This window comes from Mus musculus, chromosome 14 (genome assembly GCF_000001635.26).
Source record: "Mus musculus strain C57BL/6J chromosome 14, GRCm38.p6 C57BL/6J".
Taxonomy (NCBI): domain Eukaryota; kingdom Metazoa; phylum Chordata; class Mammalia; order Rodentia; family Muridae; genus Mus; species Mus musculus.
Window position 1 is genome coordinate 64,715,824 of NC_000080.6, and position 19,445 is coordinate 64,735,268.

Sequence of the window (19,445 nt, forward strand, 5' to 3'; positions counted from 1 at the left end):
GGTATTCTTCCAGAGGAGCTGTGTTACGTTCCCAGCATGTACATGGCAGCTCACAGCCACCTGTAACTCCAGTCCAGGGGACCCGAAACCCTCTGCTGGCCTCTGTGGGCACTAGGCATGCAAATGGTGCAAAACACACACACACACATTAACTAAAAACTAACAAAAAATATTTTTAAAAGAACACACTTGTTAATATCGTACTAGTCATAACTGGTAAGGACTTTAGGCATTTATACTTTGTAATTAAAGAAATAAAATGAATTTAAAGTGAAACTAGTTGCTTTCATAACGGTACGTCATGTGGTATGTCCAACTGAACACTGTTCTTCATAGCACAGTGTGTATGATGGGGTTGGGCATCATATGCATGTTCAAAGAACAGAAATTCTGAGCCAGGCGGTGCCAACTCCTCTTTCTCCTGCCTCTCACCAGACGGGCCTTCCTGCCTCCTTGTTTCCTCACTGTGAAATGTTGAGACTGCAGATCCTCCCACAGGATCGGCATGATGATTTACCGTGTGCTCACTTCAGGAAGGGCTTGGAAGGTTGGGAATAGAAGTTTTAGGTATTATTACAGGTGACACAGAAGCAACCTGTAAAGTTGAAAGCACACAAATATCACAGAGCCATTTGGTACTGGGAGGGGCAGAATATACCTAAGTGCCATGTGTTGATTTACCGTGTGCTCACTTCAGGAAGGGCTTGGAAGGTTGGGAATAGAAGTTTTAGGTATTATTACAGGTGACACAGAAGCAACCTGTAAAGTTGAAAGCACACAAATATCACAGAGCCATTTGGTACTGGGAGGGGCAGAATATACCTAAGTGCCATGTGTTAGCTCCGGGTAGTGGAGCTGTAGTAGTTTAGTCTTTTCCCCTTTTCATTTGTCCATGTTTTCTGGTCTGTCCCTCCCCTCCCCTCCCCTCCCCTCCCCATTTTTTTTTTTCCTGAGACAGGGTTTCTCTGTACAGCCCTGGCTGTCCTGGGACTCACTTTGTAGACCAGGCTGGCCTCAAACTCAGAAATCCCCCTGCCTCTGCCTCCCGAGTGTTGGAATTAAAGGTGTGTGCCGCCACGCTCGGCTACTGAGTCATCTTTAATGAATATTTCATTCTTGTATATTAGAGGCAGATTATTGTTCCCTGCACTATTACAAAAAGGCAGTAAGCTGATTTGCCCTGAAGCCCATGAGTACCTGTGACTTTTGTACTTTGATTTCAGTAGTTAGGAATATCTATATAATGGTATTGTCTATTTGTCTTCCTTCCTTCCTTCCTTCCTTCCTTCCTTCCTTCCTTCCTTCCTTCCTTCCTTCCTTCCTTCCTTCCTTCCCTGATCCATCGTGATTATTGGAGGCTGGCTTTGAACTGACCCTCCGTCCCCTGTCTCCTGCTGGATTAGAGGCTCAGGCCATCCTGCCTGGCTGGGCTTTTTTCTTTCTAGACCATGTCTACTTTTGTTCTATACAAGTAACGAAAAGCTTATGTTCCATCCTTACTGTGCTCTTCTTACTTTATCCATGTACATGTATATTTGTTATATTTTGTGAATTTTGCTAAGTCCTAAAAATTGATTGTAGTTATTAGAAAGAGGATTAGATGCCTTAAACTTCTCCAAGAAGTATTAATGGCTGCTCTTTGTCTTTCAGGGTCTGGAAAGTCTTACACCATGATGGGCACTGCTGACCAACCTGGATTAATCCCAAGGCTCTGTAGTGGACTCTTTGAACGAACCCAGAAAGAGGAAAATGAAGAACAGAGTTTTAAAGTCGAAGTGTCGTACATGGAAATTTATAATGAAAAAGTCCGAGACCTTCTTGACCCCAAAGGGTAAAACGTGGATGCTTGAGTGCTGTGTCTTTCTGCAAGCAGACATAACAGACTGTGGCTTCACAGAGTTTGTAACTGAACTGTAGTGGAGAGTGACCTAGCTCTGCTGTTCATATTTATGTTTATATGACTTATGTTTACAAGGATCAGCTCCCCACGGCCAGTTCTGGGTTGTTAGAGCTGGCAGAGTGATGATTCAGGTCTGCACTTGTGCCATGCTGCCTGTCCTCTCATCACCTAAAGCCACAGACAAAACAGGTGACGAAAGTGGTCATTTAGGATGAGTGTGGCTGAGCCGTCAGTGACACAGACTCTTTTTCTTTCTTTTTTTTAAGGCAATAAATTTTAGATTTCTGTGGTTGGTTTCAGGCCTGAGGGGGAAGCAAGGGGGGAGGTAAATGCAGAGTTTGGAACCTGGTCTTAAAATAATCTGAAAGCCCTCCCTCCCACTTGGGGTAGGAGGTCCCATGACTTCATGGAGTTGACTTTGAAAGAGAACTGCTTCAGAGTACAAGGAGGCCCTCAGAATCACTTTGTTTACCCTGCAGCCAGGAGGGAAACAAGCAGAGAGAGGTAGCTGAGGAACCTGTGTACTGCAGAGCAGGGACGGAGACGGAGACAGGGCAGGGGGGAGAGGGAGTGAGGAGCAGTGATTGTGGCTGTGGCTGACTCACGTGAAACTGCATTAACAGGGTCAGAGAGCCATGGGATTACAGCCATAGAGCTGGGTTTGGATCAGGAAGGTGGCCCAGGAAAGATGATATGAGAGGCAGAGAATCCCAGTGAGGCTTAAGCAAGAGCAAACAGGTCTCAGTGCCTCACAGCATCTTTCTTTGGCCAGTATGCTCTTCAAGCTGGGGCTTGAATTGGTACTTGATATGGCTGTCCAAACTTTACCTACTCACTGTTTATCAAGTCATTCTTACAATGCCAGGCACCGTGCAGTTCAGAGAAAGAGCCCATAGTCTGGAGAGAATGAGTTTTGCTAACAAGTTAGAGGAGCATGCAGTCTGCTTTTTGCTTGTGAGGGATGCCAACACAAAATAGAGGGCAAAAAGGAAAGATGGCCTCTCCCAGAGCCCAGAGAGGATCCCACAGAGGTGCTTGGTGACCCTGTGCTGTAGGAGTTTATCCTCTGAGAAATGAGGTGAGACCAGCCTGTGCCAGCCTGTGGAGGTGTCTGGTTGTCACAGGATGATCAACATTCAGTGCAGCTGAAGGATAGGGTGTGTAGAGCAGGAGGCCAGAGATGGGTTGCCATGGCTCAGGCACCCATATTTTGCTCCCTGTAAATTTTAATTCTGCCTTCAGTGATTTTCTTGTATTTTGACCTCTGCAAAGACGGCCACTTTCTCTGAGATCTAGCTCAGACCTACACTTCCCAGAAACAGTAAACTGGCTGGCTTCATTGCTTTTCATACCTGTATCACCTAGTGAACTGGCTTAAGTGTATCAGATGTGCTTTGTCTTGAGTGGTCTCCTGTTTGTTTTGTATGTGGCTTAACGCTCAGCACGTGGGCTTTGGAGTTACAGAGCTCAGGAGCCAGGTCCTCTTGTTTGTGGTTGAGCAGGTTCCTCGCACCTTCTAGAGCTATATAGGGAATGTGTGATGTTATCACACAGTGGCCCACAGGGCTGTTGTGAAGATTGAGAGCATGATATACTCTAGGTCTCAGAACTTCTAGCACACAGTAAGCACTTAACACATTTTAGCTGTGGGTTTTCCTGCCGAAGTTTCTTGAGGATTAAGAAAAAAAAACAACCCTTTTTTAATGTAAAAACTTGTATTTATGTGTATACGTGTATGTCTGAGTGTATATCACATTTGCAGTGCCTGTGGAGGTCAGAGGAGGGTATGGAGTCCCCTGGAGCTGGAGTTACAGGTAGTTATGAACAGTCTGATATGTGTACTGAGAGCAGAACTCCAGCCCCCTGCAAAAACAGCAAGCACCCTTAACAGCTGAGCCATCTCTCCAGAGCCTATAAACATTTTTGTATCTGAAAAGTTAAAATAATGGATTAAAAGTTGTAAATCAGATTTCATTTCACCCAGAGTATTTGAGAAAACTTCATTCTTAAAATTCAAGCACTGATTTTATTAATTCAGTGACTATAATGTATATTAATGAAATCATGTTTTGCTTGAGACATAATGTGGTAGATATACATTGTCTTTAAGAAAAAGGGGCCAGGAAGGCTGGAGAGATGGCTCAGTGGCTGAAAAAGTACTTCTGCTCTTTCAGAGAACATGGGTTCAATTCTTAATATCTACATGGTGGCTCATATCGTCTGTGACTCCAGATCCAGGGGAAGTCTGTCCTCTCCTGGCCTCTGTGAACACTGTATAAATTGTTCACAGATGTAGATATTGACCAAATACCTGTTCACATAAAAAGGGGCATGGCACTGAGGAGACAGCTTAGGTTGTAAAGTGCTTGCTGTGCAAACATGGGGACCTGGGTTGGATTCCTAGAAATCATGTTGGGTTTGTTTTTGAGACAGGGTTTCTCTGTGTAGCCCTGGCTATCCTGGAAACCACTCTGTAGGCCAAGCTGGCCTTGAACTCAAAAATCCGCCTGTCTCTGTCTCCCAAGTGCTGGGATCAAAGATGTGCGCCACCACTGCCCGGAGTGGTTAGTGCTTTTTTTTTTTTTTTTTTTTTTTTTAAATTGTGTGTGATCTGTGCTCTATGCTTGTAATCTCAGGATTGAGGAGGCAGAGACAGGCATACCCGTAAGGCTAAAAGACCAGCTGGCCTAGCCAGTCATCAAGATTAGGTCCCAGTGAGAAACCCTCTCTTAAAAAGTAAGTTGGAAAACATCCAAGGAGTGACACCTGAGGTTGACCTCTGGCCTCCATAGGTATACCTGTTCACAGACGTGCCTACACATGCACATATACCCACATACATACACATACACAGTTTTTTGTTTTTTTTTTAAAGGGAATACTGAAAGGCTAAAAGTTAATAGCAGACTGTATCCTGGTGTACGAGCTGAGCAGCAATCCAGTTCTTGTGCTATGTCTGCTGGAGCTGAAATCACATAATATTACAGGACCACTTGTCAGCATCAGCATTCATGTACCATTGAACCCAGGAGCTGTGGTCCATATGCTGGAAGACAGGAAAGCTTTTGGGTGGCAGAGCCATTTCCTGGTTTCCCCACTTTGCTGAACTGTTCGTTTACTCTTCCAGTACCTCTGCTTCATTCTCATACGGTGGATGGAGTAGATAGGGTTCCAGGTTCTCTGTGATCTGTACTGTCTCCAAGCCCACCTACCCCTTCTCTGTCTGTCTCCAAGCTCAGCTGATACCTTGCAAGTCCTTGTTGGTACCTTACTTTTGTTTCTACTTTGTTAGCCAAGTGTGTTAATTCTCTGAGTGACTCTTAGGTGCCAGGGATTATAGTAAGAACTGTGGACCCTGAAACTATTATTAATACAAGGTATTCTTTTCTTCTAGAGCCCAAAGTCTACTAGGCAAATAAATTCTGATCTATGGTAGGGATGAGCAGACTCTGAGACAAGGCAATAGATGGGGACAGATTGTAAAAGAGCATGCATGTTAGATTGAGGAGCATGACCCTTACACTGTAGCAAAAAAACACCACAGAATGTTAAGCATTCTAGTTCATTATTTATTTTGAAAAGACAACCCGTTTCTGTGGTCAAATGAACACATAGTAAAAAGTATAGATAATAAACAAACAAAAAACTATAATCACTTGGGATTTCACTATTAGTCAGTATTCTTTTTAAAAAATAATTTTTGTAAACAGTACTTTCATTTACAGAGTACAGTTTGGGTATTTTGGGATATGTAGACATTATGAAATGGCTTCCTGTATCTTTTACCTTAATTGTCATTTTTCTGTTTTTATGGTGTGGTATGAACAAATGAGACCCACCCCCAGCAATTTTGAAATAATGATTTACACGATGACTGCTGTAGTCACCATCCTGTTGGTGGGTCTTAGGGTTTACCCCTCCTGACTGAAACTTGGTGCTCTTTAGCCAGTGCCTGGACAGGTGTTCCTAGGATTCGCTCAGAACCCTGAGGGGGCCACGGCTCCATGTGTGCTGGGAGGTTTGGTTTAAAAACTAACGAACGTTTACTTTTTGTATTTGTTGAAACAGTCATACTTTCCCTCTTTCCTCTGGTGTGTCAGTGTGATAACGTGTGCAGACCCCCTTGTTAGGACAACCAGACAAATTCTAGATAAGCTCTCCACTGTGCCTTTAAATCTCTCTTTAAAACAAAGGGAGAGCCCTTTGTTGTCTTTGTATCTTTGTTCATAGCTGAGTTAGGCCTGTGGTTTTTCTTTCTTGTGTAGTTAATACTTACAAAGCTTCTGTCTTGAGACTGGTTCTGTGATATGACAAGGAGATTGTTGGTATTTATTTGACTCTGCATTCTTTACAGTAGTAAATAGACTTCCCACGCTTACCCTTTTGAGCGATGTGGTATTTTGCCACATTATCAAGCTTTTCTTCTCAGCAAGGATTTTAAAGTTAGGCTTAAATCTTTGCAGGATCCAGTGATCTGCTCTTCTGTATTAGGGGTTCTCTCTAGAAGTGCGTGTGTGTGTTTCTGTGATGCACAATTGAGTCTTTCTAAAAGTCTCTAATGGACCTTGTCTCTGTCGTGACAGAAGCCGTCAGACGTTGAAAGTGAGAGAGCACAGTGTGTTGGGACCCTACGTGGATGGACTTTCTAAACTGGCTGTCACAAGCTACAAGGTAACAGCATCCTCTCTGTAAGGTGCTTCAATTGATTGCCATTTTGGCTCATTACATTTCTTGATTTTCGAATAGTTATTTAAATTTCATTACTTTGATTTTATGTATGAGTGTTTTGCCTACATGTATGCTTGTGTACTGTCTGTGTGTCTGATGCCCCTGAGGCCAGAAGAGGGCATCAGATCTCCTGGAACTAGAGTTACAGACAGTTTGTGAGCTGCCATGTGAGTGCTGGGAATGGAACTCAGGTTTTCTGGAGTCCTCTCTCTGGTTCTGAGCTACAGTTTTAAGATTAAATTTATAATACCATCATTTAATAACTCTCTTTCTACAAAAAACTTCAAAGTGATAATGGGGACTAGTCAGTAAATGTCAGTGAGGCCTCTGGATCTTCAGAACCAATGATCTAGAATGGGCTTGGGAAAGTTTTAGAAAATGTTTTGCCTATGTTGATATTTTTGAAACTAATGATTTTTCTTTGAGAGTACTTGTGTTGAAGTTTTTACTAAATATCATTCTTTTTAATATTTCATTCTTTTGTCATAGCAAAACTATGACATGAAACTTTTCTATATGTTTGGTAACTTTAAGATTGCATTCAAGCATATACATCATAAAAAAGTAACAGGATTTTCGGTTTCTGTACGGATTACTACATATTGTATTATGCATCCTTAGTGTTTAGGAAGTACCTGTTGGTGTATGATGGGTATTTTCAGTATACATATGAATGAATGGATCTAAAACTAAGCAGTCATTTAAAAAGTGCTGTTCTCTTAAGTCAGTCTGACATAGGCGCTCCGAGGCTGGTGTCATGGCTCCAAGCTGTTGGGAGGGACACAGGTCCTTCCCTACTCCACAGGGAGATGCTGTACTACGTGTGCTCTGCTAATGCCTCTTATAGTAGACATATGATGGCATGTGTGCTTCCATTAAGGAGGGTCACCCAGATGGTCTGCTTTATACTCGAGTTCATCATGTGGCCAGGCTGGGCTGCAGAGACCTGGGAAATACAGCCTCTTGGCTCTGCCTCAGCAGACTTAAGAACACTGAGTGGTGGGAGGCAGCTGAGCAGCACTTCTGCATATTCCATCTCTGCTTCCTCATCTCACACACCCCTGGAGAGGACTTTGCTGTGTGTGTGTATTTATTCATTATTGCTGTGGTACCAGGCATTAGACCCCGGGCCTCGTGCATGCTAAGCAATTGCACTGATCTTGGGCTCCATTCCCAGTCTAGGAGATGATAATTTGTGTTGTAATTAATGAAGCCAAACACTAATTGCTTTAGTCACTTTTTCAGAGCTTGTAGCTTTTGTGGGGTGAGGGAAAGACAGGATCTCACTGTGCCACCCTGAATGACCTGGGATTGTTGCATAGACAAGGCTGGCCTCAAACTCTTAGAGATCCACTTGCTTTGCTTCCTGAGTGCTGGGACTAAAGGTGTATGGCCTTAGCACATAGCATTTGGAAAAACTGAGCCAGCCTTGGTGACATAGCCATGTCTTTGCAGCTCTTTAGGAGGCTAAGGCAGTAGTAGGATGGAGAGTTCAAGGCCTGCTTGGGCTGCAGAATGAGTTTAAGGCCAGCCCGAGCAACATAGTTAGGCCCAGTCTCAAACAAACAAACAAACAAATATTGAGCTAGAGATAGCTCAGTGGTAGAGCATTTATGTAGTGTGTCTGAGGCCTTGGGTTCAATTCCCAGAACTGCCTTTCTCCCCGCAAACCATAGCAATTTTTCTAGTATCCCAGCTTTATGCTTTTTTTTTTTTAATTGGTAATACCAAAACATATACATAATGTGTTTGGGTAAAGGGGTTAAACTCTTATATTTTGTTTTTTATATAATTTGTTTTGGTAATAAGCTTGTATTGCTTTTACAATTAAAGGCATTTATTATTATTTTTTGGCTCTCATCTTATGTCGCTCAGAAGTATTGTGTCTGATGCTGGACATGGCACACCTGTGATACAGTACTGTGGAAGCAGAGGCAGGAAGATCACAAGATTGAGGCCAGCCTGAGCTATAGAATGAATGTGAGGCTAGCCTGAGGTACTTTGTAAGATCCTATCTGTGGGTTGAGGGAGTCTAGCTTCTAAACTTGTTGTGTCAAAGCAGCCATGTGCTTCTGTATCTGCAGTGAGTGAAGCTCTTTAGTTGGCCCTTGAAAATAGTATGGGCTCTTATAATTTGTGGAAAAACAAAATGTAACCTGTAAAAACTTGGGTGCTTGTGGTAGAGTGAGAGAGGGGTCATGCTTATTCACAAATAATGAGTATGTGCCTGTGACCTGTTTCCACTTAGGATATTGAGTCTCTGATGTCTGAGGGCAACAAGTCTCGGACAGTTGCTGCAACCAACATGAACGAGGAAAGTAGCCGTTCCCATGCAGTCTTCAAAATCACCCTGACACATACTCTGTATGATGTGAAGTCTGGGGTGAGTAGCTTCTGAAATGATCATGATTTAGTCCAGTGGCTCTCAACCTTCCTGATGCTGTGACCCTTTAATACAGTTCTTCATGTTGTGGTGACCTCTAACCATAACATTTTTGTTGTTACTTCATAACTGTAATTTTGTTACTGTTATGAATTGTAATATAAACATCTGATATATGATCCTCAAAGGGGTTGTGACCCACAGGCTGAGAATTACTGGTTTAGCCTATTCTCTTTGCTAAATTTGCTAAATTGTAGGTCTGATCCAGACTATTGGTCAGGACTCAGGACAGAGGATCCTAGCAGGAACAGAAGTTGCTGTACTGTAGCTACAGCACTGTTGGAATACCCCAAGAGGGTTGGGGTCTATAGCAACTCTAGGAGTCACTCCTAAACCACAAGGGACACACATAGCTTCATTCAGGAATAAAGAAATTGCTTCTGTCAGTGAAGCTGCCTCTTAGCACCCGGAAGTCGTAGAATGTCCTGAAAACTTAGATTTCATGACTTCCCTGATGGCAGAAAAAAGGCCAAGGAAGACACTTCACTTCTGCTTTCCAGTCTTTAGCAAGAGGGTCTAAAGGAGCTATAGTCCTATCCTGCGGCCTGGCTGCAAGGGAGTCTTGGACTAGACGTAGTTCCCACTCTCCAGCAAGAGGACAGTGAATTACACAAGCTGCTTGACCTGGCCCAGCCACAGCAGCTGTGCACTTTACACCCAGATGGCTGCTTTCAGCGGAGACACCTTTGCCGGTATCCCTGCTGCTAAACAGCCAAGAGGTCAAGGAGCAGCTTGTGTTGGGGAAGAATGCAATGCTGTAACAACCATTGAACGTGTAGAGCACCCTTTGAGCGTTTGGTTGGAACCTTGTGAAGCTGCTGAGGCCTTTGGCACGTTGAACATCTGCTGGTAGCTCACGTGTTTCTCTTCTCTCCTCTCCTCTCCCCTCCCCTCCCCTCCTCTCCTTTCCCCTCCCCTCCCCTCCCCTCCCCTCCCCTCTCTCTTCATGTGAAGATTGATTTCTGATGTCCATCCCTCAGGACCTCAGTCTCAATTATGTCAGGCAGAAGTAACGTGGCGAGGTGCTCCATGCTAGCAGGCTTCTCCTTTGCTGAAAAATAATTTTTTTCCTCCACATCAAGATCAATGTCAAAAACAAAAAGTTCTCTTGTTGATTTCCTTTTTAGAGTAAAGCAAAACAAAACACATAACATACTAAAGACTTTCTTTTCTTTTATTATTATTATTTTAATTTCTTTAATGTATCTGAGTAAACTATAGTTCTCTCCATGAACACCAGAAGAGAGCGTCAGATCCCATTACAGATGGTTGTGAGCCACCATGTGGTTGCTGGGAATTGAACTCAGGACCTCTGGAAGAGCAGCCAGTGCTCTTGATTGCCGAGCCATCTCTCCAGTCCGGACTTTGTTTTTGTTTTTAAATCATAAGTATTTTTGATCTGGGAAGCAAAATATCCCTTTGTAATGTTTATGGAAATGTATAAATGTACTTTTGCAGTGCTGAGAGCAGAACCCAGGGCCTTCTGTACGCCAGATAAACATTCTGCCAAGAGCTACTTTCCCAGCCGAGGAGAACAGATTTTAAAGGAAAGTTTCCACAGTGCTTGCATCCATAGCCTCTGACATCGCTGTCTTATGTTCTGTTTTGCTGATGAGGTAAAGCATGAAGCACGTCACATGCTTGATCTGGTGGAAGAAGACACCACTGTCTATCAGAGACCACAGCTAATGTGGAAAAGTTAAGCTGATCAGCTGAATAAGATAAAAGTGTTTAGAAAATGTTTTTGACTTTTTGAACAAATTTGTCACACAAAAGTCAGATTCTTTGTTTTTGTTTTTAATATTAGCCAAGAATGTAAGTATTTTGTCTTGGGCCAGTATTTATGAAATTTTAAGCATAGTTTCAAATCATGAAACTTTTTATTTTATAAGCACTTTTGTTTATATCTCTGAAAACTCTACCTATCTCTCCAAAATGTTGCATTTTATAGCATTTTTCCTGAGGTCATCATCTTCCTTGTTTGCTCACTACTTGGTTAGCAAATTGTGTAAGTTTTGTGCTAGGTGGTAGTTTCTGCAGTGTTTACTGCCAGCACAAAATAATTTTGCAGTAATGACAGATAGCTTTGCAAAGGCCGGAGACAATAAGCCATTCGAGGGAGTCAGCCTGTTCTCAGCACTCATTAGCCTTTTGTAGCATGTGTTGGTTTTCTCTGCAGACATCTGGAGAGAAAGTGGGCAAGCTGAGCTTAGTGGATTTAGCTGGCAGTGAACGAGCCACGAAAACCGGAGCTGCGGGCGACAGGCTGAAGGAGGGCAGCAACATCAACAAGTAAGTGTTCCAGGATCACATTCTTGAGTCACTCTATGGGGCTGATAGAAAAACAGGGGAACATCTGGGCTTACGGAGTAAGATGATTCTGGAACGATTGAGGCAATGATGAGTAAGCAGTTTGGATATTTTTTCTAGTGTTTTCTATGGCCTAAGCTCATTTTCTCATCTGTGGAGTTGTTTGATGTAACTGGCAAGCACAGCCCTCAGTCAAGTCAGGACTTCTCAACAATGGCCCTATTGACATTGGGCTTAAATGACTCCTTTTCCTGTGGGTGAAGGATGTTGCGGAATGTTTGATAGAACCCCTGGTGTCCGCTCACTAAGTGATCCACTGACTCTCTTTTGACCCCCAGTTGTGACAACCTAGTCTCATCCTTGTGACTTGCTGTTATCCATGGAGCATACTCATCCTCCACTGGCTCTCGGCTGTGTGAATAGACACTGTGCCAGCTACATTGGGCTGTCCCTTTTAGTCTGCTGTTGTATTTGTCAGTATCTCAGAACCCAAACTTTATGAAGTAGTGTTCCATTTGCCAGCTCCATCACATAGTTTTCCCTCAGGCTAAATCATTACCTCTTCATGGGTTCAAGTCTTCCCTTTCTTCAGGGCTCCTAGAGATATGAGGTGAGACATTAGCCAGCAGGTGGGAACTATGGAACACTTCTTTAGCACTAGGGTATGCAGATGTCAGCTTGTTATCACTTTTGCTCTAATCAGTATTTTACCCTGGACACCCTTCTTGAAGGTGTCTGTTGGTTATATTATTATCTTCATCCTAGTTTTCCAGGTCACATATTTTATCTGCAAAAATGAAAAATAAACAGTGCTAAGTGTTTTTATTGTCTCAAGTAGCTCAGATGGACAGTAGCCTTTGGGGGCTCGGTCTTCAGATCAGACAGCAAAGTGCTGACCACAGCACTCATTACATGCAGCCAAGGGCACCTTGCTGCTGTCCATCCTTGCAACTAATGTGACATTCGATATTTTCTGGCTTAGATAATTGTGCTTTTTGTTCCATGCAGGTCCCTCACAACCCTGGGTCTGGTTATCTCTGCCCTAGCTGATCAGGGTGCTGGCAAAAACAAAAATAAATTTGTTCCCTATCGGGACTCAGTTCTCACATGGCTGCTCAAGGTGAGTCATTTTCTTTGTCCTTTGTTAGTGTTTTAGTTAGTGATCCTTTTGCTTCAACAAAACACCATGACCAAAAAGCACGTTGGGGAGGAAAGGGTTGATTCAGCTTATACTTCCATATTGCTGTTCATCAACAAAGGATGTCAGGACAGCAACTCACACAGGGCAGGAACCCGGAGACAGGAGCTGACTCAGAAGCTTTATAGGGGTGCTGCTTACTGAGTGGCTCCTTATAGCTTGCTCAGCTTACTGTCTTATAGAGCTCAGGACATCCAGCCTAGGCATGCCACTGCCCATAGTGTGCTGAGCCCTCTTCCATCAATCACTAATTGAAAACTGCCTAAGAGCTGGATCTCAGGGAGATTTCCTCAACTGAGGCTCTTTTCAATGATGACTCTTGCTTGTATCACGTTGACACAAAACCAGCCAGTTTTTAGCATTTTTCAGTGGCAGAAAGGAAGAACAAACAGTAGGTTAGTCTCTTCCAGGGACCTTGTCTCCATCTGTGTTCAGTTGTATAGCTTTTAGGCTGTTTGAACAGTTTCAGTTTCAGGAGCAAGTGTCATTTTCTTGCTAGTGTTTGGCATTCTTGTCCTCCAGAACCTGCATGGGAAGTGGTGGTTGAACACATAGTGGCCCCTAGATATTGAGGGGCAGAAGGATCAAGTGGTGAGGGGACAGTGTGGTTACTCACAGTGTCCCCTGCCTCATGCCCTGCTCGGAGCTGCTTTGTTCTGCTCACAGACACCTTTGATTAGCTTGAGTTTATTTTCCATTTCATTCTCCCCTGAGCCTTTGGTTTTTCTGCTTTGCAAAGCTTCAGCTAAGTGTAGAGTAGAAACACAGCCACTTCTCCACTGTTGCAAACAAGCAACAGAAATGTGAAAGGAAAACATCCATAAGTGCCCCAAGGGAGCACAAGGAAATGGAGACTGAGCCCAAGAGCACGAAGGGTTACCTTACAAGTGTGTTGGTGATTTCACAAAGGACGGGTCCCCTGGGGTCTTCCTGAAGGTGGTGTGGGAAATGGACATCAGGCAGGGGATTAGAGCTTGTAATAGGTGACAACTTTGTAAAGGTGTCAGAGTGGAACAAAAACTTTTGCCTTTCTCATACTCTCCATGATTCACTGGAAACAGAGAAGCAGGCACTGGAGACGTGGTACATGGTTAAGAAGAGCTCTGCTCTTCTAGAGGGCTTCAGTACAATGCCCAGAATCCATGTAGCATAGTTCACAGTTGCCTATAACCCCAGCTCCAAGGGATCTGACACCCTCTTCTGGCTCCTAAAGGGGCTGAACTCACCTGCTGAAAGCCACACATACAATTAGAAACAAGGAAATAACTTTTTGTGTCTGGTGTAGCTTAGTGATGGCTCATTTTCTCATTGGTAAAAATGTACTGTACTTACTATCTCTTACTATAGTGAAGCAGGGGCCCCAGGGAACTTAGTAAATGTTGGTTGCCACCGTTGACTGAATCACTGTGTTTAGAGATCAGCCTTTGAAGTACTTTCAAAGGGAAGTACTTTCTCCTGACTATACACACTCAGGATTTTTCTCCCCTGCACTCCCAACAGGGTTTCTCTGTGTAGCCCTGACTGCCCTGAACTCACTCTGTAGATCAGGCTGGCCTCAAAGTTTTCAGGAAGAAAATCTGATAATATTCTTCTCCCTTGGACTTCCAGAGAGGCATTTCAAGTCATGCATAGCCATTCCCTTGATGTGCCTGATTTAAAATCAGAGTCTACATAGTCACTGTGACTTTAGTTAAAACAACAGGCAATCTCCTCTTTTTGGTACAGTTCAGTTGCTGTCCATAAAGCTGAGCCTGTTAACCCTGTTGATGAATCAGGGGTCAGACAGCCATGTCCATGCCTGGCTGGTTTATGCGAACTGTGCTCTTAGTAGAGATTCATTGAGGACCTCCATTTGACTTTGCCTGTTTTTGATTGAAAGTAAGGGAAGATGTTTGTAATATGTGAAGAATGAATCAAAGATGTAATTGCAGCTTCTTTGTGATGATTCAGATGAAAAATAAAGCATGTTTGTTCAGTTTCTATTATTTTTTCCTTAAAGGCTTGTATTACCTGTTTTATATATTTGATGTTTGCACCAAGAGCCTAAGTAGGGGGATCTAAACACTTTGTCCAGAGCTGTAATGTTTGCCCCTCCACCTCTACCCAGTGCATGAATTCTTCTTTAACTCCTAGTCTACTCCCACCCCACACCTGCTGATTGTCTTTCAGTGTTGGTGTAAGGTTAGCACACCCCCCGCAGGACTTCATTGAGCTCATAAAATGGATTACCTTTAAAGAGATGAATGTGTACATGGATGGACCAGAGGTCATGTTTGGTGTTGTCTTCTTTGACTTTTGAGCCAGGGTCTCTCACTGGGATCCGGGGTTAGGAAGTTAGGCTCGGCTGAGTGGCCAGTGTGCTCCAGTGATCTGCCTGTTTAACTCCCCACTGCTGAGATTACAGTCCTCTGCCACCACACCAGGATTTTTATGTAGATGCTTGGGAGTGAATGAAGCACACTTGACGTTTATCACTGTCTGAATGTGGATCTCCTAGCTCCAAGTGTGGCTGTGAGTGCCCAGCTCCTACTTTGTGAGCTCTGACCCCACTTTTATTCTTTGTTTCTTAGTTTTTGTTTTTGAGACAGGGTAGTTCTGAGTCTGTATAGTTTGGCTGTCCTGGAACTCACTGTGTAGACCAGGCTGACTTTGAACTCACAGCAATCTGCCTGCCTTTGCCTCCTGAGTGCTAGGATTAAAGGCTTGCACCACCACTGCCTGGCCCACTTTTAATTTTTTTTTAAAGATGTATTTATGTATTATGTACACAGTGTTCTGCCTGCATATATGCTTGCATGACAGAAGAGGGTGCTAGACCTCACTATATAGATTGTGAGTCACCTTGTAGTTGCTGGGAATTGAACTCAAGACCTCTGGAAGAGCTGTCAGTGCTCTTAACCTCCGAGCCATCTCTCCAGCCCCCACTTTTATTCTTAATGTCAATTCTCTAGTGGATGTCATGTGGATCTCTCACTGAGCTGACAACCATTTCCCTTGGACCTTCTTTGTCCAATCCACTCTTCTGTTTCTAAATTCACTGGAACTTTAAGTCTTTTTAGTAACTGTCCTCCAGGCCCTTAGAATCAAGGCCAAGTTCTTTAAAGAATGGCTTCAAAGGCCTTTCCCAGCTGACCTCTCGTCCTAGCTGTTATCTGTGCTCTCTGGCTTTGTAGGCTGTAGGCGAGTGAAGATGGCTGTTGTGCGTTCGAGTTTTATTCTTACTTGTCACTTCCTGCTCCTCTCTCCTCTACCTGCCAGTCTGGAGTGTCTTCTCTCCTAGGTTCCTTCTGCTCTTCGTGCTTCTAGACCCTGGGTTTAGCTCTTACACAGCATTGCCTCTCCTGTTAGATGGCAAACCCCACAAGAGGGGAAGAGCAAGCAATCCCAGCTCTGGTCTGCATTAGTACGCTGACCTTCATTTGGTAAGTCTCTCGGCTTTTCTGGGTCTCAATTTCCTAGCAGCACAATGAAGTAATTCGATTAGATGATTTCAGAGTTCTTTCAGCTTGAAAAGAAAAATTCTGACTTCTAAAATGAAATTTCTTCCCAGTGTCCATTTAATTTGCATCGCCACATTTGAAACAAAGCTTGTCTGATGTGCTTAATTAAGGAGTAAACAAGAAACTGTAAACTTTCTCTTGGATGCCTGCCCATTCTTTTGTTACATTTTCCTTTTTGTTCAAGCAATGTGAGCATATTGTTGCTCACATTGGTCATTTGGTAAATCAGGCATGGGGTGTGCCCAGTTTCCTTTTCTCTGCCTACGCATGCAGTGGCAGCTTGCTTTCACCCCTGGTGGTTATGGTTACAAGTCCTGTTTGTCATTCTTGTTTGCTGTGCCCATGGGTAGACTGTGCAGTAACCCTTAGGGGGATGTGTGGCCTCGCTGGTAGGTGGAACCGCAGTCCTTGAGACTTTCCTATCCTGTCTGAATGTGCATGGGCTCCTCATGACAAACTGGAGCACTGACAATGTGAAATTAGTGTCTAGGAGTGAAAAGAGAATCAAGAAGTCCTGGCTGTACTTCTCGAAGTCCAGATTGGTTACATTTCTTGCCTTTCTATACTTAAGAGCATATTTTCTTCAATATAATTATCTCTCTCTTTTTTTTTTTGAAAAACAAAATTTTTAGTAATGGAAGAGTAAGCATACATATATATTGTTTTTGATCATATTGAGATATTGATACCTTGTGAATTATTTTGTTTCTAATGTCGGGACAGAATAATTTGAAGTGGTGTCAGGTGATCTGACTCAGCCTTTAGGCCTGAAGTTGTGGTTGCCTGGTGTGCTTGTTGTGGGTGTCTGTGTGGGAAGGGAGGGGGGTTTGAAGTCAAGGTGGAAAATCCTGGGGTGGAGTAGTACCCAGTTTGCTAGGTCTAGATTCTTAGGCATGTTGTTGATGGGTTTGTTTGCTTGTTTTTGTGTTTTGTTTTTTAGAACAACCCTGCTTTCCTCTCTAATAGAGTGGGGCTTCTAATAGTTGAATTCACAAAAGGCAGAGAAATGTATAAAACTACAAAATTCTCTAAAAAATTTATATGTGTTAAAATTGGAAAAACTATATTTTTAAAATTAAGAGTTTTCTAAAGGTGAACATTGGCCAAATCTAAGTCAGCTTTCTTGTTATGTAGTGAATATCTCTAAATTTTAAGACTTTGTTGTTCATTGTGGTCGCATTTCTGAAAGGGGATATTGAATCTTTACGTGTTCATGTATGTGGGTCTATGTACATGAGTGTGTGCATATGGAATCCAGAGGACAACCTTAGGTTTTGTTCCTCAGGCTCTGTACACCTTTAAAAACATAATTTTAGAAGTTTTATTTGTATGTATATAATGTTGGCCTGTGTGAGTGTAAATGCACCATGAGCATGTAGGAGCCGGCAAAGGGCATCAGAATCCCCGACACTGGTGTTGTAAAGCACCTTTTGGGTACTGAGGACTGAACTCAGGTCCTCTGTGAGAGCCGTAAGTACTCTGAACTGCTGAGCAACCTCTGTAGGCCCTTCACTGTTTTTGAGACAGTCTCTCACATGGAGCTCATCTAGTAGGTCAGGCTTGCCCGCAAGTTCTGGGGATCTACCTTTCTCCATGGGATTGTAGGTACTACTATCAAGTTTAGCTTTTTACATGTATTTGAAGCACTGAATTCAAGTTCCTGCATTTGTAAAGCAAGCACTTTTGTGATTAAGCATTCTCTCAGCTCTGAATATTTTTTATGCATGTGTATGTAGTGTGTGTGTACATGTGTGTAATTGGAAACATGTGTATATGGGTGTGTATGCACTTTAGTTGGTGTTGGATTTTTTTCCTGTATTGCTCTCCACTTTATACACTGGGACAGGCTCTCTCACCTGAACCCAGAACTTACTGATTTAGCGTGTCTAGCTGTCTTTCTTCAGGGAGCCCTGCCTTTGTGTCCCATGCGCTGGGATTATAGGTAGGCTGCTGTCCACTTGGCTTTTACACGAGTGCTGGAAGTCTGCTCTGATCCTAATGCTTATATGGCATGTGCTTTCCCCACTGAGCCATCACCCCAGGCCTGACTCTTTTATATAGCTTAGTTTTTTTTTATAATGCTCCCAAGTGTTGCATGGTATGGAACTACTGACCTGTAACATCTTACTCCACAAGCAGTTTTAAGTGCTTGGAGCCAGGGCCCTATGAGCTGTAGTTTACGTATAAGCCAAGGCTGTAATCATCTAGAGGCCTGAATCAGGTGGGAGAGTGTTGTCACTTCCATGATGATAGGCAGACTTCAAGGACCTGCTTCCATTTTCACTCCTATGGGTCTCTTCGTAGGGCCACCTTGCTCCTCCTGAGAGCAAGAAGGAGTGCTAAACAGAGAGCATCATTTGCTTTTAATTCGATATCAGAAATGACATGCCATCATCTCTGTCACCTTTGCTGTTTTGCCAGTTAGAGGCCAGTCTATAAATGCTGACCATCCAAGGGAAGAGCCAGCACTAGTTAGGACTCAGCAGGCTGTGATGCCTAAGAGTCTCTGCTGAAATGGGGTGACCTTTAACATCTTTTGCATGGTCAGTGGAGTGGGAGTTGATTTAGTAATTTTAAATTTTTTGAGGGTGGCTAAGGACCAGTCTCAGCTTGGAGAGGGGTTCTGAGAGAGGGGTGTTTGGGAGAGGTGAAAACAAACCGCTGCAAGTCAAATCATGGGTCGAAGCTGGCGGCCTGTGCTCTGTGGCTTCTCAGCCTGCTTGCTTCTTCCTGTTCTGCTTTCTTCCCCTCTGATCTGCTTTCTCTCTCTCTGTCTGATCTGCTTGCTCTGGAGATCTCCAGACAGCTCTCTCTTTCTCTTTTGCTCTTGCTCTTGCTCTTGCTCTCGCTCTTGCTGTTCTGCTGGAGACATTTCTCCAAACACTTCTCTCTTGCTATTCTAAAAAATTTCTGTTAGCTTGTCTCCTGTAGATCATAAGCCCAGTCTTTTATTTTACATATTAACCCAGTCATTTACTCCAGGTTTCCTTTTAATTATCCTATGAATCACCATCCTGTGACCCCAGCCCCTTAATTCTTAGGAGACAGTAAGCTTTAAGTCTTAAGCCTACAGCAGCCATTGACACTCCTGGAGGCCCACATCTGCTGGTCCTGTCAAAGGGGTACAAATTATGTCATTTTGTCCCCACCAAGGCCATGCTGGACCAACAGAGAATTTCTCTTTTTCTTTTCAGGCCTGAGATAGATGTATGTAACCTAGAGCCCTGTAAGCGCTCTGCAGAGTCACATAGCTCATTATTTTTAATGTCCTGACTAACATTCGCTTTCCTGACTGTTGGAAACAGTTACTGGGCCTGCAGATGAAGAGCTTCTTTAGTACTTTGAATGAGCTTTGGGAGCCATTGT

General features: G+C 43.4%; 1 protein-coding gene across 5 annotated transcripts in view; it reads left to right on the forward strand.

Annotated features, from left to right (window-relative positions):
• Kif13b (kinesin family member 13B) overlaps window positions 1-19,445 on the forward strand; it is a 157,127-nt gene that overhangs the window by 63,332 nt on the left and 74,350 nt on the right. For 4 of the 5 annotated variants that reach the window (XM_006518622.3, XM_006518619.4, XM_006518620.4 and 1 more), the window contains exons 6-10: window positions 1,651-1,831; window positions 6,484-6,571; window positions 8,877-9,011; window positions 11,251-11,363; window positions 12,390-12,501. In XM_006518622.3, coding sequence (XP_006518685.1) covers window positions 1,651-1,831; window positions 6,484-6,571; window positions 8,877-9,011; window positions 11,251-11,363; window positions 12,390-12,501 — 629 coding nt within the window. Of the gene's footprint in view, window positions 1-1,650; window positions 1,832-6,483; window positions 6,572-8,876; window positions 9,012-11,250; window positions 11,364-12,389; window positions 12,502-15,348; window positions 16,002-19,445 lie in introns of those variants that run through there. The other variant, XM_006518621.4, reaches the window with a different exon arrangement.